The 23506-nt window shown below is 41.4% G+C and overlaps 1 protein-coding gene across 2 annotated transcripts in view; it reads left to right on the top strand.

Moving 5' to 3' along the window:
* ALKBH8 (alkB homolog 8, tRNA methyltransferase) overlaps positions 1-23030 on the top strand; it is a 50417-nt gene extending 27387 nt beyond the window's left edge. For both annotated transcript variants that reach the window (XM_009643045.2, XM_035898513.1), the window contains exons 8-12: positions 5209-5315; positions 10458-10612; positions 11414-11679; positions 21108-21257; positions 22193-23030. In XM_009643045.2, coding sequence (XP_009641340.1) covers positions 5209-5315; positions 10458-10612; positions 11414-11679; positions 21108-21257; positions 22193-22762 — 1248 coding nt within the window. In that variant the 3' untranslated portion in view covers positions 22763-23030. The remainder of the gene's footprint in view (positions 1-5208; positions 5316-10457; positions 10613-11413; positions 11680-21107; positions 21258-22192) is intronic.
* The last annotated feature ends 476 nt before the right edge of the window (positions 23031-23506 follow it).

The raw sequence follows: 23506 nt of genomic DNA, 5'->3' as shown, positions 1-23506 counted from the left end.
GGAGGAGTTAATGGCGTATCTCAGATCTTCTGGTTGGCGTACTGGCTGAAACACTTCTAATAACTTGGAGTTGGTCAACCTCAAGAGATGCATCTCCAGGTACAAAAGGAGAGTGGTGTATATTCCAGCTAGCTGTGACAAGGCCTGCAAAGGATTGGAAGCTCCTCCATCCAACAGGAGTTAGCTTGGAAATGGCAGTAGTTTTCATCTTCTTGTGCACTACCCGAATCCTGTAAACAGAGTACAGACGACAAGAGAATTTGTGTCGTGGAGTCAATGGCATCTGTAATAGATAGGAGAGATACTGCTATGTTGTTCAGTGGATGCACTGTCCTCTTAGGGGATAGCAAGAAAATCTTAACAAGGTGAGACCTCAGAGAGAAAAGAATGAAGTACTGTCTGTATATTGAAATAGTTTTTAAACATTCATATGCTACACTTCAATTAAGAGGAAGAAATATAGAGATACTTAAAATGGCACAGAAAATTCAAGAAGACAGTAATGCATTGTGTGGATGGAAAAAAAGTTTTTGAAGAAAGAAAACCTAGTAAGTATGTTAAGGTTCTGACTAGCATCACCATAGTGCCTAAGTAGATAGGCAGGCTTAGCAAGAGTTGGTATGCTCTGGCATAAATCTGGTATGGGGGAGGCCTGTGCATGTGTTGAGAGATTTTTGAGGTAGGCAGTACTGAAATATTGTGTCATTGTGATTGTCAACGTTGCACTCATTTTCTGAAGTATGGCTAGAGACCATGATACAGGATGTAAATATCAGCATAGATTACATAAGATAAATTTCTTATGACGTGGTTTATTCGGAGAAGGTAATCCCATTCTCTTTTGCCTTAAAATTCAGCACGTTTTCTGAGTTCCAAATTTTGGAATTTAGCATGGTTTTTTGCAGTGAAAGGCACTGTGTATTACTGCTTGATTGCCTCAGTTCTGTGTAAGCCAGCAGGCTCTTGTCTCTGCATAAAGCCCCACTGTGTTGTTCAAGCTCCGTGTGTGGGCTTTAAACCTCTCAGCTGTCTTTGAAGTAGACATTCTTTTTCATCTGTTTTATACGTGGGAAACTGCTGTGTAGGCTGGTAATGTGTCTTTGCTCTCTGAAAATTCAGTAAATAACGTCAGACTTGAGAAACATTCCACATTGTACTTTTTTTAGCTTCAGAATATGTTTCGTCTAAGGTAGTCTATTAACATCAAATACAAATTGCCTCAGAGACAGAGCTCAGAAAAACAATGTCGTTCCATGCTGCAGCCGTGAAATCCTTATTGAGGTTGTCCTTATAGCCCCGTTGCATTATTTCCGTTTTGGTTTTGGATTGTTACTTATTTGATAGACCAGTCATTCACCTCCATCCTCCTGCTCTTTTCGTGACGTGCAGTACCACTGCATTGGAAGGTGGTGCAGACTTCTCATTCCCTGAGGAGTTAAAAAAGAGTTCTTCTCTTTTAAGCTGGATTCTTTCCTGGTTTTTGCGTCTTGCTGTATTTGATGCCACAAGAACAATGTTCGTGATGTGGGTGTCGCTTTGCTTTGATGTTTAGCCATCCTTGAAAGCTGTTTACTGCTTCATGTGCTCCCTTGTCATGAGCATTCTCTCTTAAATAACCTGGCATCGCGACAAGATATTTAAAGCCGCAAGTGGGTATTATTAGCTGATTGTTTCTTTCAAGTTTTTTTTTTCTGTATATATAGGCACACTTTTTCCATAGCACAAAGAAAGAAGGTAAAAGTCGTATAAGATCAAATATCCACTATTTTTAGTTTTGAATGTAATCCCTGGATGATGCACCATGGGCTAGCTGGAAATTTGATTTTTATTGACTCTGCCACCTAAGAGAAAAAAGAAAATAAGTAAAAACCAAAAATAGTAATTGGAAATAGCTCCTGTGGAGGAAAGCTGTCCTGAAACAGATTGATTCAGCAGTGGCAGAGTTGCTTTATTGATTGTGAGTCCTTAGTAAATTAAAAAGAGGACCAAATGCGTTAATCTTTTATGTGCGTGCCTCTGTGTGTGCGACAGTGACAATTTAGAATGTTCTGCCAGGATAAAGACACATATAGGAGTGTGGGAATGTTATCTACGTCAGTCAGTAATAGGCTTTTCAAAGACAAGAACAGAGTTCTTCAAAAACCCTTCTGGGTTAAATGTTCTTTACTGTACTATAGACAAAGAATAGAAGAAATACTGTTGCTTGGAGGGTTTTTTTTCAAGCATTCAAGTGAAGATATTCTAGATAAATAAATGAAGCATAGGAATTACGCTAATTTTCTTCAGATGTTTACAGTTGGTTCCTTAAATTTGTTTCTCTGTCTGAATTGCAATGTAGAATTTGTTGTTAATAGAAAAAGTGCAAAACTTGAACATACTCTAGCTGAGGATCTCAGTCTATTTAATAAGCAAAAGTCAGTTTTGGATTTGGATTTTTGACTCTTCCAATTGCTGATAATTACTTAATGCCATTGCCCATATGCAAGTAAATTAATCCTTTATTCATATTTTCTCCCCCACATCATCCCTGCTTGTCATAAGGATGGTATTCATTTAGGAGGGGAGCAGCCACACAGTGTGAGATGATAATACAGAAGTGTTTCCTCCATGGAAAAGTAGGGAGCAGGGGACAGAGCTGGGATCCTGTGCTGGTGAGGACTAGACCAGCCAGATGTTGCATACAATAGGTAATCTCCTGCTTTTCAGCCTCAAATTCTGCACCATCAGAAACTTGTTTCACATATTTCTTGTCGGCTTAGCATAGCTAAAATTCAGCCAGGAGGACATGCTCTCCTCTTCTAGTGCCTGCTATTTTTCTGCCACTTCTGCCTGAAAATCCAGCTACCAGGGATAGTTGTGTGGCCTTTTGTTCCCAGTGTGCTCTCTGTTACAGAGCACTCTGAATCTCTGCTATTTTGGATGCACAGTTGTTAATAGGACAGGGTTTGAGGAGCATCTTCTGCTAAGAGGCTCTGAGGGGCAACCATGCAGTTGGTGGGGGGAAGAAGAACTGAAGATGCATGAGGTGAAGCAGTAGAGAAGGCAGGGAGCTGGAGGAACTGTTTCCCACTGCTTCATATAGAGTCCCTTAGCCTGGCACACAGAGAACTGAAAGGGAACTGGGGTCCTGTTCCAGGTTCTGGAGGGAGATGGGAGCTGGAAGTGTAGGAGACCCCACAGAGCTGGCAATTATTGACTCTTGGAGAAAGTGCTTCTCTTGAATGTAATCTGCAAATATAGGGCTTTGTAGCTATTACTGACACAGAAAGAGGGACAGTGGGGTAACTGGGCCTCCAGGAAGGAATCTGGACAGTCTCATGTTCAGTTTATTCTTCCATAATTCTGAAGAACCCTTGTCCCCTTACACCTGTCCCCCAATAGCAATGAGCCAGAGAGGCAAAAGACAGACTGAGATACCATCTCACCCATTTCATCCAACCACTTCACTCCCCACTTTTCATGTTTTTCCTTTCCTTACTTGCTGGTCCTGAGTAGTCACCATCTGGTTTCTTTGCCTTGTCAGATAGCTACATCTTTTTACAGAGGCTTGCACCTAGTCTTGCTTATGGGACAGCCTCCCCATCAGATCTGTGAAGCCACTGTGTTTCCTCCTTCTTCACCCCATGTTTCTTTGAGGATACCTAGAAGAAATTGTCAAATGCAAGGGAAGGGAGTATATTAGCAAGTGGCTGCCATTCATCTATTTGGGTAGCTACTGAAGTGTTTCATAATCATTAATCAGAGCTTATAGGTAGGCTTTATTTTTGTTCCCCCACATCTCTTTTCCCCTTTCAGCCCCACTGTCACCCTCGTCATTTCTTGCCTTAAATTTAGATAGCTCAACAGGAGAAGCTGTGCTGCTCTGTGGGTGGTACTACAGCATAAATATTTATTTTCCTAAAAAGGTAAATGCCATTGTAGTTTGCTCCAGTGTGCTGAACATTAAATAGTAAATGTTGTAAGTGGTAATTTGTAGTGTTCAGAAGTCTAGCTTATTCAGTATCTGTCTTGCCCTTTTTATGTGCTGAATGACTGATCATTGCACCACTGTTTTCTCTTTGTTAAATGCATCTGTATGCAGAAGCAGAACTGTTTAATTTGTTTTGATCTGGCATACTGTAGTAAGTCTGCTTTTAAAATTGCATACTTACTAAGTTACAAATCAGGTGGCAGCACTTTCACAGTGCTAATTCTCCAGTATAGCTGGAACTGCTGACTTGAATAGTTTTTGACCATTTTTCTTTCTTGGTAAGTCTTCTGTAACTCATTTGGCTTGCTTAAATGACCTGCTCCTTGTTTTCCACAACAAGAGTTTCTCTCATTTGAGAAATGTAATAGGATAACATTCCTAGCCCAAGCAGAAGCAAAATGTAACACTGCCATCTGGGCTGTGAAATTGGAATAAAGCTGAAAATGTTACCTTAATACATTGCCATGGCTAAAAGCCAGATGGCAAATAATAAAAGGATGGTCTGGTAGTTGGCATGTTAGTCAGGATCTTGGGAGACTGCATGTGCTTGTTGTGCTGCAGACCTCCAAGAAAGTGGGCAGGTTGGAAATTGTTTCTCACCTAATACTGGTCATCTAAATGTTACGTATCTACTCTGAGTTAATTGTTCAGCTCAGTCTGCTATGAATGGATAGGCATTTCCAGAGGGCATAGGGTCATTCCACAACTCTTAGCTCTACATTTTAGGCCAGGATGAATCACTCTGTGGAGGTACTTGTCTCTCTCTGCGTAGACTTCACAAGACAGTAGCTGGCTGCCTTAGCCCAGGTACCTAACTTCCAGATGCCTGAGTTACAGCAAATGAGCCCTCTCTTCCTTTTGGGCAGTTGCCTTTAGTTGAGGGTTAGTAATCTTTTCCTACCTCACAGGTACACATAGAGATTAAACAGTGCTGCCGTGTTCTCACAAAGACAGCTATTACTGCGAAAATATTTATATATTAGTATTTTAATTATCTGTATATTCACGTATATTTGTGACTGCCTCAGATTTTTGAACAGAGGGCTGAAAGGGAGAAGTCTTAAGGACCAAGACCTTGAGGCTTTTGCATCACTAGGAAATAACATAGCTGTTTCACGGCAATGTTCTGATGAACATGTTGAAGAGGCAGACAAAGCTAGGACTTAAGAATGCCTGACATGTAAATGGGGCTCTGTAAGTCATGCTCATTTGTGGTGGCTGGTTTTGTTTCTTTTTAGATTGTGATGGATTTCAAACACCCTGATGGCCGTACAGTGGCAATTATGCTGCCCCGATGCAGCTTATTGGTGATGGCTGGAGAATCCAGATACCTGTGGACACATGGGTATGTGTAAGAGTCCCTGCATTGCTGATAATAGACAAATAGTGTATGTTGTTTTTTGATTTGTTAATGACATTCTGTATTTAAAATTACTCTGAAAGAAATCAAGACAAGTTTTATAATTAATATACAAATTCAGCCCTCTGCTCAGATGCTGCTCAGGTTAGACTGAAAAAAATGGGGATTTTAGGAAGTTAATTGCCGGTCCCTGAGCTGCTGTTTCCTGCTGCTGTTACAACTGAAGTTTCACTCTGAAATCACTCTTACATCTGTGGTGTGAAAGTCCTCAATGACTCTGAGCTGGCAAAGAATTTGTTTGTAGTGCAATTAGCTTCACCATTTCCTTTATCTCGTTTCAGCCTACAGCTTTTCCCATTGGATCACATATCCCAAAGGCTTCGGAGAAGGGCTGGTTTAAGAGAATCATAGAATCATTTGGTTGGAAAAGACCTTTAAGATCATCAAGTCCAACCCCAGCCATACCTGTCCACCACTAAACCATGTCCCTAAGCACCTTGTCTACCCATCTTTTAAATACTTCCATGGATGGGGACTCAACCACTTCCCTGGGCAGCCCATTCCAATGCTTGACAAGCCTTCTGGTGAAGAAATTTTTCCTAATCTCCAGCCTAAACCTTCCCTGGTGCAGCTTGAGGCCATTTCCTCTCATCCTATCTCTTGTTACTTGGGAGAAGAGACCAACACCCACTGGCCTACAACCTCCTGTCAGGCACTTGCAGAGGGCAATAAGGTCTTCCCTCAGCCTCCTCTTCTCCAGGCTAAACAACGCCAGTTCCCTCAGCCGCTCCCCATCAGACTTGTGCACCAGATCCCTCACCAGCTTCTTTGCCCTAAGAGAGTGACAGAGGGCATGAGGGTGCCAAGGGGAGTCTTCTGAGCTCTTCCCCAGCTGCTTTAGGGACGCCTTTATCTACTGATAAGCCCGTATTATACTGAGCAGGTTTGGGATCCTGGAAAAGAGATTTCTTGAAATATGTCTTGAGGCTTTGCTTATTGTAGAGTTTAAATACATGCTTTTTAAATCATGCACCACTGGGAGATACTTAAAATAGGAGTGCTGAAATTGGCAAAATGCTAAAAACCTTGGTGAGCTCTTGAGAGTGACCGTAGTGCACTTCAGGAGAATGTGGAAACCCGCATGTTGGACAGAAATGCCCATGGTAAATATTTTTTCTTTGTTCGACCCAAGCCATCAGTGGTTACAGCAGTCAATTGGCAACACTAATTACATTCTGTGTAAATTAAACATCAAACCCTTTTATTGGCAGAAGATTTTTCTGCCTTTTAATTTTACTGGTTAATTTGTATTATGAAGAAGGGTGAACACAAACTCCCCAGTGACCTGTACATTGTTCATTTTTATAGAGCATTTATACCACATGTATATTCCCTCATTAAATTAAATAGTTGTAAAAAGCAGCTGGTACTCCTGACGTGCATCATCATAGAAACCCAGGGTAGTGGAGTCCTTTAGTTTTTGGTATACCAGACTAAACACTGATACCAGCATTATAAGCGTCTTATTCTGTCTTGTCAGTCTTTTGGAAAGGTTGTCTACAACTCTGAGAACAGAGTGCAGTTTCCATGTCAGTGACGTTGCTGGCCTGGGGAGCTGGGGACAGCTTCCCCCCCTGGGCATCAGGCAGCTCCATGGCACTGGGCTGAGGCCAGGTTGGGACGACAGGTTGGGGAAGGCTGGGGTGAGGTGGTGGGGCTGAGGCCAGATTGGGACGTCAGCTCCTGGGTCAAGGCCCGGCTCAGTGGGGCAGTGGCCGTGCACGATCACAGCTGGTGATGTGTCTGGGGCTGTAGCTGGGGCACGGCCCAGCGGGACAGCCTCCGTTTAAAAGCAGCTCCTGGGGGAAGGACGGGTGGCCCTTGATGAGGCCTCTGGCTGGCTTCATGACAGCTTTCTCCAAGGCCACCAGCTCTGCTCTTCCCAAGCTGGCCCTGGCAGCCAAACTCCCAGGAGGCTGAAGGATGCACGCAGGGCACTTGTATTACTTGCCAGCAGGCATTCAAGTTGGGCTAGTTGTGGTTTAACCTGGCAGGCAGCTGAACACCATGCAGCCGCTCGCTCACCCCTCCCCAGTGGGGTGGGGGAGAGAATCTGAAAAAAGTAAAACACGTGGGTTGAGATAAAGACAGTTTAATGAAACAGCAGAGGAAAAGAATTACATTACATTAATATTAATATTAATATTAATAATAATAATAATAATGCAATTGCTCATCAGCCTGTCCCCAGACAGCAATTGCTGCCCCCCAGCCAACTCCCCCCGGCTTTATATACTGAGCATGATGCCATATGGTCTGGAATAGCCCTTTGGCCAGTTGGGGTCAGCTGCCCTGGCTGTGCCCCCTCCCAGCTTCTTGTGCCTGTGGCAGAGCAGGGGAAGCTGAAAAAGTCCTTGACTGGTGTAAGCACTGCTCAGCAACAACTGAAACATCAGGGTGTTATCAACATTATCCTCGTACTAAATCCAAACCACAGCACTGTACCAGCTACTGGGAAGAAAATTAACTCTCTCCCAGCTGAAACCAGGACAGTAGTGTACCTGTCTACTAAGAACTGGAATGAGATTATTACTTAACTCACTTGTACCTTCAAGTGATGACTGTCTTTTGAGATCCAATGACATAAACTACTTTTAAAATGAAGATCCCAGATCTTTCTACTAACGTACGAGTTGTTCCTGTCCCAGTGCTTGTCCGCCTTTCCTAAAAATAGTTTTTCTGTATATTTTTAAAAGAAGTAGTGTGTCAAGATACTCAACTGGAGCGAGCATTCCATCATGCTAGGGAAGCATACTATTGTAATCAACAAGGTAATTCATCCAGCAAGCAAGTGTAGTTAATTCACTTGCATGCATAATGTCAGGATGTATTTAGTATCATTTGTGATGCCTTTTATCTATTCCTCAGAAGTCAAATTAGAGAGAAGAAGGCTTTATTTTGGAATTATTCTAGAAATGTTTTCGATGTGTATATTTGTATGCCAGGGGAATGAGATACTTCATTTTGACCCTGTTAGCGCACAGGAAAATGTTTTCTGTTCTTTTCTCTCTGAAAGAGAAACATGGTTAAGAAGTAAGCTACATAGTGTCATCAAGGAGAGCAAAAAAGATATGATCTTTTTGTCTCAGAGGTGAAAGTAAAATTACGGCTTTTCTGATGAGGTTCATTTGTGATGGTTTTTTTTGATGAGGTTCATTTTTGATTGGGTAACCTGGCAAAATACCATTCCTGACACTGCAATAGTAAAACAACTCTGCTAGGCAAGACCATGCACAGCATTTTATTTTTGTTATTGGGAAGCCTGTTTTTAGCCCAGCCTTTGTCTGGAGTTCTTGATTGTATAGGCAAAAAGAAATTATGTAGGTTGAAACTAGAACCTTGAAAAAGAAGACTTATTTCTGAAAATATTAGCTGCTATGCTTTGCTTATTGCTGCAGGTACAAAAGAAATAGAAAATCTGCAAACTTGAGATTTGAAGTTCTTCTGTTTAGGAAGTCTTGTTTATTGTCAACTGAGTATTTCATCATAGCTTAATTATCTGCCATGAACAAGACAGTTCTTTATTAGATCCCATCCTTTCCGTGGCTGCCTTTTGGGAGATTTCCATTCTTGGGGCTGCTCCATGTCTCCTTTTTGAAACATCTAGATGGAGCATCAGTGTGCTGCTTCTGGATTTCCAAACAGAAAGGAACTGCACTCTTTTCTTCCCTGTGACTCAATTAGAGCTCAGCTTCCCTGTGGTAGGGAAGATGGCATAGAGCAAAGTACGGGAATGCTGGTAAGGCTGCAGGCTGCCTTGTGGGCATTCGGATTGTTCTTCTTGTTTAAGTACAGGCACTGGTCAGTGGTTTCATGTGACCTGCAAAAAAGTTCCAATAGAAATTTGGATCAAGACTGAACGCTCTGCTTTATTAAAAGATGTAAGACACTTCCCCACACACACCTTTTGGCTCAACCTATGAGGGTTAAACTCAACTAACCACTATGGAAGTCAGTTTTATACTGAGAGTTTGTCCCGCTGGGAGTCAAGTACTTTGAAGTCAGCAGCTCTGTAGGGACTTCACGGAGAGGCAAATTCCTTAGAGATTTTTATTTTTTCCTTGAGGAAATTTGTGCATTAATCTCCTTGATGACTAAGTTCAGGAAGCGTTTCAGTGTGACAGTAACAGCTTTGAAGTGCTAAGCTATTTCCCTTAAGAGTTTCCATTTTGTTCCAAGAGTATCTACTTTTTCCCATGTGCAAGTGGTGGGGAAACCACATGTGGGTACAGCTGTTTCTCTTCTTTCATGTTGTGTTTCACATTTTACTTTCTCTTTTTCCTCTTCTCAACTTTGCAAGATCCATTTGTAGAGCTATTAAAAATTCCTGGGTTTGGTACTTTTTTGTAATGTAAATCTCTTAATGAAATTATTTGAAACTTTTGTTGCCCCCAAAAAGTACCAAATCACTTTAATTTTATGAATTTTGTCCTTGCGAAAATGTTTTTCTTTTCCATTAAGATCAGCGCCAAATCCAGAAGTAGCTTAAGAAGCTCTGCTCCCAGTTTGCTTGATTGATAGATTTTGGCCAAGAAAGATGATCTACAGTGGAGTTTCTCCTCTAGGCATTTTAGCAAATTTCCCAAGTGTGCTACTTGTGTGCTTCTGTTGTCAAATAGAAAAGCAATTCTGTTGCAAAGCAGAATTCATTGGAGAGGCCCATTTGTAACAAGAAACTTCAATCTGCTAATGTAGAGCTCAGCCAATGCTATGCTTTTATGCCTGTAGCCACCATTTTTACTGGTGTATTTTATATTTAGCAAATATCTCAGATAAAGTCCTAGAAAAATGAACAATCAAAATTTAAGGAAGGAAAGGAAGGGAGGAAAGGGAAATGTAATTACTTGCAATTAAATAGCACTTTAATTAATGTAATTAGTTTATGTGTCAGCATCTCTTTTTTTTTTTTCCTCTGAAATTGTGAAAGTTGAAAACTGAGAAGTAGCAGTTCATTAAATAGCATGTTGTGATCACACTTGTCACACTATTTAAGTACCACCTTATAAAGATGGATTGGTTTTTTTTCTGATGCAAATTATTCTTTTATTTTGTGTTACTTTTTTTTAGGATTACACCCCGAAAATATGATGTCATTCAGGCATCTGAGCTTGGGCAGAAGGTTGGAACAATCACTGCTGATGTTGGAGATTTAACATTAAATCGAAGGGAAACAAGGACATCATTTACATTCAGGAAAGTGAGGAGAAGCCCTTGCAATTGCAGTAAGTGTCTTGAGGTGATCCTCAAGTCAAAACTTATTTATCACCAATATGTAAATGGATGTTTTGAGCAAACTGGTTTATTCCCTTGGGTAGTTTTGGCAGCCCTGGTAGCCATTCCTGAATGGTTCAGGGTTGGGCACACTACATGGCTTGAATTGGTTGTATCCATTTGGCTGCTGTAGTTCCTCTGTACAGGAAGGCATTTGGCTTGCTCTGGAGCCAGGCAAGCAATCTGGAATCTTGCGTTTCATTGGGACCTCAAGTAATAATGTACCAGAACAGAAGTAGCTAGTATTCTTCAGGTTCCCATCAGTTTTTGTTGTTGTTTTATTTGAAGGGGACTGAAAGTACATTAAAGAAGGAGAAGCAGTCAGATCTGCAGTGATGGAGCCATGTAAGTGCCTTAGAGCAGTAGGGATAGTAATAGATAGGTGGCTCAACAATTACATGGAATTGAATCCATTTGTACCCTCAGACCAGAATTTCAGAGGCTGAATTGCAGTGATGTCATGATCTTTGATATTAGGGACACTGTCTCAGTTTTGAAAACATTAACCTCATTAACATAGCAGGATGAATGATCATTGCAGACAGCCTCTGGTACACATGGGCAGGTTGCTTCTTTTAAGGTCATCAAATGCTTCTGCAGTTTGACCTGCATTTCAGTTTTTAGAAGGTAAAGGAGGAATGAAGCATTTTTTGCATTTTAGTGTTTCACTTTTAGTTTTATTTTGCTAAATAAGTTTAACCAACAAGGAAAGACTGTAAAAAAATTAATTTTTTTTATGTATCTGCATCTAGTTTATCCCTCTGTCTGTGACAGCCAGAAAGGACAGCAAAGACAGGTGCAACCTTCATTTCTCCACAATGAGATGGAGGCCTCAAAGCTGGAGCAAGAATATGTACACAAGGTGTACGAAGAGATTGCCACGCACTTCAGCAGTACCAGGCATAGCCCATGGCCCCGAATTGTAGAATTTCTCAGATCACTCCCAAAAGGGTCAATAGTGGCTGATGTTGGTTGTGGTAACGGGAAATATCTAGGCATCAATGAGGATTTGTACATGGTGAGTAGTAGCTACTGTCATTTGCTTTCATTGGTACGAGAGTTTATTTCATTGTGAAGTTGTAGCATGTTGGAGCTTCAGTTGTGAGTGCCAAGAACAAAAAGCTGTTTTCTGCTCCAGGATCAATTACCAGCTGTGTTAGGTTTCCCCATCCATTCACTATGTGCATTACCATTTTCTTTTTTGCTTTGTAAGTCAAAATATGTTAATAAAAAAAAATAGCAATAGGTGCAGTGGATTGAACAGTTGTAACGGATGGTTTAGTGTTTTTTGTTATTGAATAAGCTTAATAAAAAGGAAAATGGTTGGGCAGTTTGCATGCTTCCAATAAGTTGTTCACTTGGCTGGTGAGTGGGGAACGCAGCGTACATGTCCCTGAAATCTTCATGAGCAGTTCTACTTCTCATATATCCTTTTTACTTCCCTTTGACCTGGTGGCATGGCTCATTTGTGAGTGATGTCATGTTTGGCTGTCCCACCTCTGACTCTGCATAGGCCTAGTAAATATGTCAGCATAAAATTCATGGGTGAGTCTCAACTTCACAGATTTCAGGCCTTTCTATCACTCCTTTCACTTTGAGACAGTTCTGACATCATTCTTGCTGACGTTCTCATCACCTTCCCCGTCTCACAGTCTATACTTAGCCCAGTTTTACTTCTTCCCATTCCTATCAGGGAGATGTGAAGCACATACAAATATGAACCAAGAGATAGTTTTTCTTGCAAATATTTCAAAGACTTTTTTGCAAGGGTCAAACTTCCTGTTGTTTTTACCCCAAAGAAATCTTTCTGAGGTGTGTGCATTACGTTATCTGCTCTCCTCTGTTCCAGAACTGACTGATTCTTTCATGTGCTTGTACTGTGAAACACTGAAATACATCAGGCTTGAAAATTTCTATGGAAGGCAAAACATTTGTTATTAAAAATAAAAGACTTGTTTGTCTGTTTCAGGAGTTTGTCCTGCTATTTGTATTCAGCTATAAAACATAAGTTGTTATTTACAGCCTTGTCTGTATTTGTAATGGACTCATTTCCAGTACTGTTCTTACAAGCTAGAACAAAATCAACTGATTTATAAGTAGGCATGTTTATGCCTGACTGCTGTAGCCTGAAAATAATTATTAATGTTCAGTACATTTCAGTCTTTCACTCCTGACTCCTGTAAGAAAAATCAGCAAACCTAACCAGAGAGGACAAAAGTTTATCAGGGTACCACGAAGGACACCTGGCCCTAGAATGAATTTGGTGAATTGCTGTTGTGTAAGTTTGTGGAAGGCTCTTAAGGTGAAATCTCTGCAAGATGTTGTGTTGAGAAATTGGTGGCACCAGCCTGTTTCTGGAGCTCACAGTTAACCAACTAGGGGAAGGGAAGATCACATATCTACTGGCAGTCAAATGAAAGCCAGCCCCTCTCCTCTGTTACTTTAGCAGTTACCTCATTTCATTTGCACCTACAGGAGAAATCCAAAATGTGAAAAATAACATTGAAAGAGAGGAAACTTTTAAAGAAGCAGCTGAGACAGTTGAAAAACAGAATCTGGGAATTGCTTCATTCAGTTGGCCTCCCTTGACGTTTTATTTTCTGCTGGTGACAACTAGTTCTTGGTCGGAGCTAGACTTTAGACTATTGCATTTGCTTATTTTCATCTGCAAGCTAGCACAGAGTCTCAGGAGGATGGATGTGACTCCTTCTTTCTACTTTATTTATTTTTATGTGTCAGCCAAAGTGTGGTTAAAGAAAAAAAACAGTATCGTGTCTACAGATTTTTTTTTTAAACTTTTGACAAGGTATCACAAAAAGACTAAGAGAACTAAATTATCGTAGGTGAGAGGAATGGTGTGGTGTTACACTGGTTTGGAGACACAGGAGGGTAGGACTGTTGGATGTCATTCAGAACTGATGAAGCGTTATCAGTGGGGTCACTTAGATCACCTAGCATGGATATGAGCAGTTGCTGCTAGTGAGGACAGTAAGATGATCCAAGGGGACCTGCTGGATTGGGAGCAGGTTAAACTGCAGCAATCTGTTTTCTGCTGAGAAGACAAAATACTTTGAGCACATTTGGTGCCATTTATCGGATGGAACTTACTGTCACAAAATGCCAGAAAGCCAAGCATTGAGCAGCAGTCATAGGGATTGGGTCAAATTCTTTGAAGAGACATAAGATCGCTTTGTAATGCAAACGCTTGTACTTTGACCTGAAGGAAAGTGCCAGTAGACATTTTTCTTATGGTCAGTTTTTTAGAGAGTGAACTGTCATGATTTTTTTTTTAATGCATCTTCCTCTAAAGCGACTGGTGATGGCTATTATTTGAAGCAAGGTACTGCTTTAAATACTTTGCTATTTCTGTGGCTGCGGAAGTGACTGACGTCAGTTCTTTATTTTGTGGATTCTGATTTGTGGGAAATCAGTACTCATTTATTCCTTAATGGAAAATCAGTACTCTTATATTCCGTAATGGGATTTTTACCTCTGTTCCCTTGCCATAGTGTTCTATAGGAAGTACTGTAGAACAAGCATTAGTGATGTGTCGGTGTTATTACCGGTAGCTCATCTCCTTGGTGTGGTGACTGTGGTGGATGAGTCAGCCTGTTCAGCCATTCTTCTTACCTGAGGGGGAAAGGAGCAGGCACTTCCACTTTCTGTTGTCCTCCAGGGTTCTTCCTTGGGCTCAGCAGAAAGGTCTGATTATACAGGGCTGTTACTTCCATTTACCATGGGTTGAGCATGGATCCAAGGGTGAGGGGTTGAAGAATACGGTTTGTGTATCGGGTGCATCATTGGGATACAGAGAGTGCTCTATAGATGTAGGGCATCAGTTTCCTCCCTTATTTACTTCTCTTGGGGGCATAAAATCCAGGCAGAGACTGAATAAATTGCTACAGCCTTTCCTCCACAGCAGTTGCTCTGGCTCTTGGTAAGTTTTTATGCACAGTGCACTGGAGCTCTTAGCCTAGGTCCTGTTGGGAAAGAAGCAATAAAGCAATTCTGTGAAATTAGGAGTTATTTAGGGGTTGAGTAGAGCACTGTCAGTAGAGCCACATAGCTTGGTGTGTTTTGAACTCAGAAATACTGAAAACTTGGGGCAAGCACTTTCTGAAGGCAAGCATTTTGCTATAAAGGTTACTGTATTTTTTTAGCTAGGATACTTTAAGTAGCGGAGCTAATGGTAGATCAAAGCTAAGGTAGCTCTCTTGACGGTTTTAATCTTCAGGCGCTGTCTGGAAATGTCTCTGCTGTGGCCCGTGCTATTGTATTTGCTTCAGTTTCTTTGGATGATTACGTATAGCCTTATCTACTTGAGTAGGGTTGTGTGACAATGAAATGCACACCAATCCAGCTACACTCAACAAAAATGACAGTGCTGTAATGGCTGCAGTATTCTGACACAGGGGAAGAGCAGCAATTTCATGACGAACAAATTCAGATTAAGAATGTTTGAGTGAGAGATGGAATTCAAGTCTGATGTAGTTAGGACAAAGACTGGAGAAAGATTGAATTCAATAAAGTTTCAGATTGCTTTTTCTTTTTCTGTCTCACACAGCTTTTTTATTGTTTGAATGAATGCAAAAGAGAAATGGTTTTAGGTGGGTGGTTGGGGGTTTTCTTGGGTTTTTTTGTGTTGTTATTGGGTTGGTTTTTCTTTTCTTTCTTTCTTTTTTTTTTTTTTTTTTTTAACGATACCCCCTTCAGCCAACCTCATTTGTGGGAATTATTTTAACAGTTTATATTTAAGTGCTTTCAAGCTTAGTATTCATATCTGTAAGCAGTGCTTTTATTTTTACAGAATGCTATGTTTCAGCCTTACCCATCCTCCCATCACCACAAGGGTTTCTTTCCAGAGCCAGCTGACGTCATTGCAATGTATCTCATCAATTTTTATGAGCTTTAGCTCTGTCTCTCAGTTCCTCGCAGGAACGTTCAGCATCCTCACAGGGCTAGGGTGTGAGTGAAAGACATTGAAGCCTTTCAATTTTGTGGTTTACAGTTTTAATTGAACTGATAGACGGTGGGAAATCCAGTAACAAACAACTGAAAGTGCCGTTGGGTAGATATTCTTTCTTTATATATAAAGAAATTACTCTCCTTGCCAGAATACTGATGCTAGGGAGAAAAATTATGGCAATGTAGGAGCCCAAATGCTTTGCTTTAATACAGACATTCCTATTTCTGTAGTGCGTGCCTTTCAAAGGCAATCAGTAATGTTGCTTGTGTTTCACATGACCTTGTAAGACGCCCTTTTGCGTCTCTTTTTCTATGTTACTGTCCCAAACTGGGATCCACTGGAACTGTCTAGAAGTTTGATTTTTGTCAGGATGTGAGGATGAGAGAGGGTAAAGATTTGCTGCAGTGTGGCTGCAGCATGGGTGGGTGTTAGTTACCCTGGGTGTGTTTTGACTGAGAACAGATTCCTGTCTGAAGGACTTAGTAGTGGGTAAAAATAGGAAGGACAAAACTAACTTGCAAAAGCATATTTGGAGCCAGTTCACTTTACTTTATTGATCAGAGGGTAAGGCAGAGGAACCTTTCCTGCCCTTAAACGATTAAAACGATGGGAGGTCTGGGATGAAGAGAACTCAGAAAGAGCTGGGCAATAGCAGCACTAAAACCTGTATGAATGCCGAACTGCTCAGCTTGGTTCTGATGCTTTGTCATTGAGAAATGAACTTTGCGTTTTAGACATAGCACTCTGTTTCCACAGACACCCTGACTGTACGCAATGGAACACCAAAACACTACGTGAAGGAAATGCTAAAGGCCTGACTCAGACCAACTGAAGCAAGGAGATTGGTCTGTCTTGCTGTGGCCGTGCTGGTGTCTCTTTCTATGTAGGTGTGTGTTTGCTGGAATGTAATTTGGTTCCTCGAGGCTCTCATGCTATCAGTTACAGCTGAGGTGTTTCTCCGGGGAGCCACATAATTCCATTTGGTGGCTGGATTTCAGAAGTAGATGTTGTTTTCTTCATCAGTTTCTAATGTGCTGAATCAATCAGGTTTCCAGATACTTAAATGAACTAAATCTACACGGTAGAGTTAATTATAATGAGATAACGTAGAAAGAAAATACATAATGGTGGGCAACATCGACCCATCTTTACCTGTCTTTATTTAACCTTGCAAGAGGATTTATCTCTTGCAGATTTGCAGCACCATTACTAAGCAAGCTATTTATTTAATGTCTTTTGCCCCCTAATGATCTATTCTAAACTACTACATTAAGTAGATTTTATAAAACTTAGTGTAGCTACTCCTGGCTGGAAATGGTGGAGATGAAGGTGCCTGGGAATGCAAAGGAGCAGGATCTGACTGTGTTAGCCCGTTCCCAGGAAGCTGGTACAGAGCTGCTGCAAACTCAGGCAAATCACAGGTGTTACATTTATTTCTCCCTTGCCTTATGCTCTTTTATCTTAGTTTTTTTTGATACTTCTATTAGTCTAAAGGCTTGCATTACCCAGCGTGCCTTAAAGAGAAGGTGCCATATGACAGAATGACAACACGCTTTTGCCTCTTCCCTAAGGTTGTTGTTTGGGGTTCTAGTTGTGGAGTTGTAGGCCTCCATACTGACACAGATTACCTGGCTTAAAACAAGAGTTGGGTGCACTTAGTGTTTATCCAGATACAACAAAATCAGTGCCTGAAATCCCTGCTAAAAATGTAAGTGGATTCTGAGCCCCAGTACATAGGTGCCATTGGCCACTCTGGAGCTCCTGTGAGCCGTTGTCCACATCACAAAAAGCAGCATAGAGAGGGGTGGAGGTACTTGCCGAAAAGGCAGGGATGTAGGAATGGCTGCCTGGAGTAAAACCCGAGAAATCTCCTTTGGGGAAATACTAAAAGGTGTAGAGCAACTTGCTGAGAGGTAGATTCAGCTGAATAGTCAGCCACACTATTTGAGATGTATATGAGAAACTGGGGGGGGGTTGAGCAAGGAATTTGATTTGGAAAACTGGGAAAACAATGTATAAGAAATGATTGAGAAGGCTCACAGATACTAAGAAATAGCGAACCTTAAAAATATATACAACTTGGCTCACCAAGAGATGTACTGGTTTTGTTGGGTTTGGACACTGAACTAATAGTAATCTGTCTACCTTTCTCCACTCTTCTAGAAGAGATGTCATCAAGGACAGTATTGTGTGCTGAGCATCAAAATTAGAGATATGAACTGGCAAAAATTAAAGCATTCCAGTTATATTTTGAGATTTTTTTAAAATGTTTTGATTAAATTTTTAATTAGAGAAAAAGAAACCTGTTCTAAATTAAAACATGCCTTTGAACTGTTTTCTGTAACATCAAAGCTTCTGCGTGCCTCAGAATGTAGAAATCAGTTACTAACAGGATTGGAAAAGTTGAATTTGGGATCTTTGCCCCTTGCTGTAAATGTTTTCTGTACTCATAAAAATCATAGATAGGCTCATTTTCCAGCTGTAGGCTGGCATTGCACCACTGAAGTTAGCTGCTTTTTGCTAGCTTATTGTTTTCTAAAAGACCGAAAGCGGTGTATTTTGCTTTTTAATGAATGCATGTTTATTGTAAGCCAGCAAATGCAGGGATGTGGTGACTGTAATTCTTCTAAAATATCATGCAGAGATAATTCTAGTAAGGATGCTAAATTTGCTTAGCTTCAGCACCAGGCATATCTGTGGTGACTCCCTGTGTTCAGCTTTTATGCATATATATGTAGCACCTATTATAATGTTTACTTTAAGGACAGCTTTAAGTTTTAGCCTAATATACCTATTTTAGAGCAGCTATGCATTCAAAGTGATCCACTTCAAGGTCTCCGTTTTCATTGCGAAACATAATCTTTCTGCTTTGGATGTAGATTCACTTTAATAAGTATGACAATACAAGTAAGCCTGAGTTCATAATTATTTGATATAATTTAGATGCAAATGAGGACTTCACATTCTGGCAGTCATGCCTTTGTTCTCATTCTCAGTTCATTGGATTTCATCAACATACAGTGTAGTCCTTTTCAAGGTCATTTTGGGAGGGGAGGATTGAGTTCCATTATCCAGCCTGTTTTTACTGTAGACGTGTAGGGCCAAAACAATTCTTTCCAGGAAAGGTTGTTAGTGGAAGTTGCAAGTATTCTTCCCCCTCCTTCTGCCAGTAGTGAATTTTGTCCTTTGAGTTTTATTAAATACTGCACGCTAATGTCTTAATTGCAAAAGTAGTTGAAGGCACTGGTAATGAGGCATGGAATCTCTAACATGCAGGTTGTCAGCTAAATCCATTCCACGATGAGAGTAATTTAAAGACACTTCAGTTGGCTTCCAGTGTGAAATGATGGGAATTTATGTTTACTTCCAAGTAAACAAGAGTTTTTCTTTTTTTTATTAGTAAATAACACCATTCATGAAGTGCTTCAGTAAACATGGAGACGAGGCCAAGGAGTAAATGGGAAGAAAGCAACGCTGCCTGATCTTTTCAGGTCTGTTTAGAGCTAATGGGCAGGACAATATGGACATATTCATAGTACTGTTTTTTGTGGAGGATTATCTTGGGTTGTCAGGTTGGCATTTTCACAACTGCTTCATTTACTTTGGACCAAAGGTCAGGGATCAAACTAGAAAGCAGCTCACCTGGAAGATTTCAGGACATATGACTGGAACAGAATCCTGGGTTTCTTCAAAACTGTGATGGTAGACTGAAAACTAAAATGATTTGAACCAATAAAATGAAAAGTTATGATGGAAAATAAATATATTTTCATTAATTATTGTAAAAGAGATTTTTAATTTTAGCAGTACGGTAGTCTCTGCTGGGTTGATTAACCAGAGCAAGTTGTTTGCTATTCTTCTTGTATCAAGGATGGTTTAGTATTCTTTCTGTGTCAAATGCAATAAACACTGTCATCAGTAATTATTTAGGATTCTGAATCTGTTGCTGATCATTGAAAATAAAAATAAATTTAATATTCTTACACAAGCTGAGTGTGATATATGACTTTGTAGCAGGGCTTTGGTTTGAGTATTTGATGTAAGGGGGCAGACGTGAAAATGGGGGTGGCACATGCCTCGCTCTATTTGTTCTTTCAGAAGGGTCTTGATCAGTTTAGATTTGTTATTTTTATGTAAGCGTTGAGAACCCCTCTTCTAGATGCTTTTTCGTACCATCTTTGACCTGGGCACTGGGCGAGGCTCAAAGTGGGGAAAAAAAGAAACATTTTATGAAGTGTCCTGAAATGGTTCCTAGGGGTCACTTCATTTGGACTGTACAGAACCTTGGAAAATTATGTTGTGATTAAATTTTTGTGGACTGTGATACTGAGGGTGAGGAGGACTGTACCTGAGCACTTCCTTACTTACATTGATGTCGTGGTTTAACCCCAGCCGGCAACTCAGCACCACAAAGCCGCTCGCTCGCTCCCCCCACAGTGGGATGGGGGAGAGAATTGGAAAGGTAAAAGTGAGAAAACTCATGGGTTGAGATAAAGACAGTTTAATAGGGAAAGCAAAAGCTGTGCATGCAAGCAAAGCAAAGCAAGGAATTAATTCACTGCTTCCCATGGGCAGGCGGGTGTTCAGCCATCTCCAGGAAAGCAGGGCTCCATCACGCGTAACTGTGACTTGGGAAGACAAACGCCATCACTCTGAACGGCCCCCCCTTCCTTCTTCTTCCCCCAGTTTATATACTGAGCATGACGTCCTATGGTTTGGAATAGCCCTGCGTCCAGTTGGGGTCAGCTGTCCTGGCTGTGCCCCCTCCCAGCTTCTTGTGCACTGGCCAGGGCTGAGAAGTCCTTGGCCAGTCTAAGCACTACCCAGCAACAACTAAAACATCAGTGAGTTATCAACATTCTTCTAGTACTAAATCCAAACCACAGCACTATGCCAGCTACTGGGAAGAAAATTAACTTTGCCCCAGCTGAAACCAGAACTGAAATGACGAAACCTGGGTGATCAGTGAAGCTGTGTGACGTACTTCAGTGCTGCCACCAAGGCTACCGGATTGCCATTTACACTTGTAGATTCAGCTTTTGTGAATTCATTATTTGGCTGCTTCAAATGTTGTCAGGTTACAAATGGCAACTGAAAGGAAGAGAAAATACTGAGGTTAGGTCACCTCCTGTTTTGCTGGTTTCAAGATACCTTAAGAGCCAGTTTTGAGGAAAAGTTAGGTTGAAACCTGTTCTGTCTTAAGCTGGTTAAAAATCAGGGTGCTGTAATGAGCTGTCTAGTATCCAGTCTGCCACCTTTGTTTTAAGTAAGCATCAGGTTGGTTTTTTTCTTTTATCTATACTTGGGAACCATATATTTCTCTTACTTAAGGCTATTTTCTCAAGCTCGCTCTCATTTTTATTCTAAACTAAAATGTGTTACCTCTGTAGGAGACTGTGATAACTCTGTTACTGTAAGCATCATAATTTTCCAGTCTTGTAATTATCCTCTTATGATTAATGAAACACTTTCTCTTATAGGTTGGCTGTGATCGCAGCAAAAACCTGGTGGATATTTGTGGAGAAAAAAATTTCCAGGCTTTTGTGTGTGATGCCCTGTCGGTGCCAATCCGCAGCGGCTCTTGTGACGCCTGCATCTCTATTGCTGTAATCCACCATTTCTCAACAGCGGTAAGCCACCCCTCTCTGTGTTCCACGGTACTGTTGTACTGCTGTGCAGAGCTACTAATATTACAAAAAACTGCTAGTTTGAGCTCATGGAAGCAAAAGGGAAGAACAAAATGGGGGGAAATCAAAGGTTTGCACTTGGCGTGAGCAGAGCAGAGCCAAGCTGTTGTGCTGCTGCTGCTTCTTAAACTTTCTCTTCACGTCCCCACGCTGCTTGTCAGATGCCCTAGCTCCTCCTGGCACTTTGATCTAGGCATTTTGTGTTTCATTTTCATATTCTTACAATTAATGACGCTGGAGGAGGGGGCTCGGCTTTGGGAGTCGAGATACGTTACTTCTCGGCTCAGATCTTGAGCAGCTCTTGTAGGTTTTTTTTTTTTCTTTATGCCTTCATTGTCCATCTGCAAAGAACAACAGGGATGCTGCTCACTAGTCTGCCATATCTCTGGGCTGTGTAAGCTTCTCCTAGTAGGAACTAGGTGTTTGTAACAAGCTTCTAGACCGTGGAGCCATAATCTGAGCTGGGTCCTAAGGGAATGTTTCCAAATGCAGTATACAAAGTAGGAAGAAGTCTGTTTTGGAGAAGGCTGACATACCTTTGTTCATCAGGCATGGTAGATCTGAATCTGGGATTTTAGATACTGAGCAACCTTGTTGAGGAGGCATGTGCCTTTTCCAGCTGGGCTGGTATGTCCAAGGAATCCTGCTCAGCACAGCACTGTTTTCAAATGGAAAGAGAATTGTGTTCGGGAGAATGTCTTGGCTTGCGCACAGTGATGGGCTATGTTATGAATGAAAATGAATAGTGGAAAAAGCTCCTCTGATTTGTATTGTATCTTGGGGGTGTGGGGGGAGGGCAGTAAGGAGGAATTGCTGCTATTCCATTCTCCTGTCTTTCTGTTTATGTACTAGCTTCACACTTTGTTTTTCTTTTATAGGAGAGGAGACTGGCTACTATCCGTGAACTAGCTCGGCTTCTAAGACCTGGTGGAACAGCACTCATTTATGTCTGGGCGATGGAACAAGAATACAAAAACCAGAAGTCTAAATACCTTAAGGAAAAGAATGATAGTAAAGACAAGGAGGAGGAAATCAATACTGGCACAGCCCAGAGGCCACTTAGTGATCAAATGCCTAATAGCAGCAGCCAAGACACAGCGTGTTCTGACCGTCTCCTTAATGACTCGAAGGACGAAGGCGGTGGTGCAAAGCCAGTCGCAGACTGCAGACTGCCTGTTCACACTAACCGAACCTCCTTTCACTCTCAGGATTTGCTGGTTCCCTGGCACCTAAAAGGTGGCGCTAAAAAGAAAGGGGAAAGTGGTGATGCGGTGTCATTTCCAGCTGGCTCTAAGGAATCGCAAGAACTCAGCCCTGTTTTCCACCGTTACTACCATGTGTTCTGTGAAGGGGAACTGGAGGCAGCATGCAGATCCCTGGATTGTGTGAGACTTCAAAAGATTTACTATGATCAGGGAAACTGGTGTGTGGTTCTAGAAAAGTTGTAGCCTGTGGTGTTTCCTCCACTACCTGTGGTGTTTTGGTTGGTTGGTTTTTACAGCGTGAAAGGTATTCTTAATGCAGGTTGCAGCTATTACCTCTTTTAAAACAGCAGAATAAAGATTGTTTATTGAGTTAATAACAGTAACGAGCACTGTGTGCATATGTTAACAAAATAATGGCCAAACTCAGATACTTACCTCTGCAGAGTGTTTATTTTTCTTCTGTGAATTACAGCAAAGAGGATTAAGTGTGAAAATACTGGCCATGGAAATCAGTAAGGGCACTGTTGAGCTTTTAAGGACAAAGGGCCTGGTTGTCCCTTCTCTTTCAGCTTGATTTTTTTCTCTTTTCTTGATCATAGTACTAGTGTTTTCCTCAAGGGGAACTGGAAAGCCAGTGGGATACCACTGCCCTTTTTCTCTTCCTTGACCCTCAAGCACCCGCAATTCATGCTGTCACTCCCCAGATTGGCCTGGTGTTGTTTGAAAGCTCCTCTGAGGTATGAGGTTGCCTGGCTGGAATACCTCGACCAGCTCTGCTGCTCACTTGCCTTCCTGTGAGTGCAGGGTGCTCTGCCTGCTGCACCAGGGCTCGTGGTGTGGTGCCAGCTCAGATGCCCCTGGAAAAAAATATGAAAAAGATTATAGTGAGGGCAATATTGGTGCAAATTTTCTGCAGGGTAGCTTCAACCCGTGAATGTTGGCAGTGGGACAATATTTACTTACTTCAGAAGAACAACGAACTGGAGT

This window comes from Egretta garzetta, unplaced genomic scaffold (genome assembly GCF_000687185.1).
Source record: "Egretta garzetta isolate BGI_Z169 unplaced genomic scaffold, ASM68718v1 scaffold217, whole genome shotgun sequence".
Lineage (NCBI taxonomy): Eukaryota > Metazoa > Chordata > Aves > Pelecaniformes > Ardeidae > Egretta > Egretta garzetta.
The sequence above is the reverse complement of the archived record's forward strand: the minus strand, read 5'-3'. Positions and strand labels throughout refer to the sequence as shown.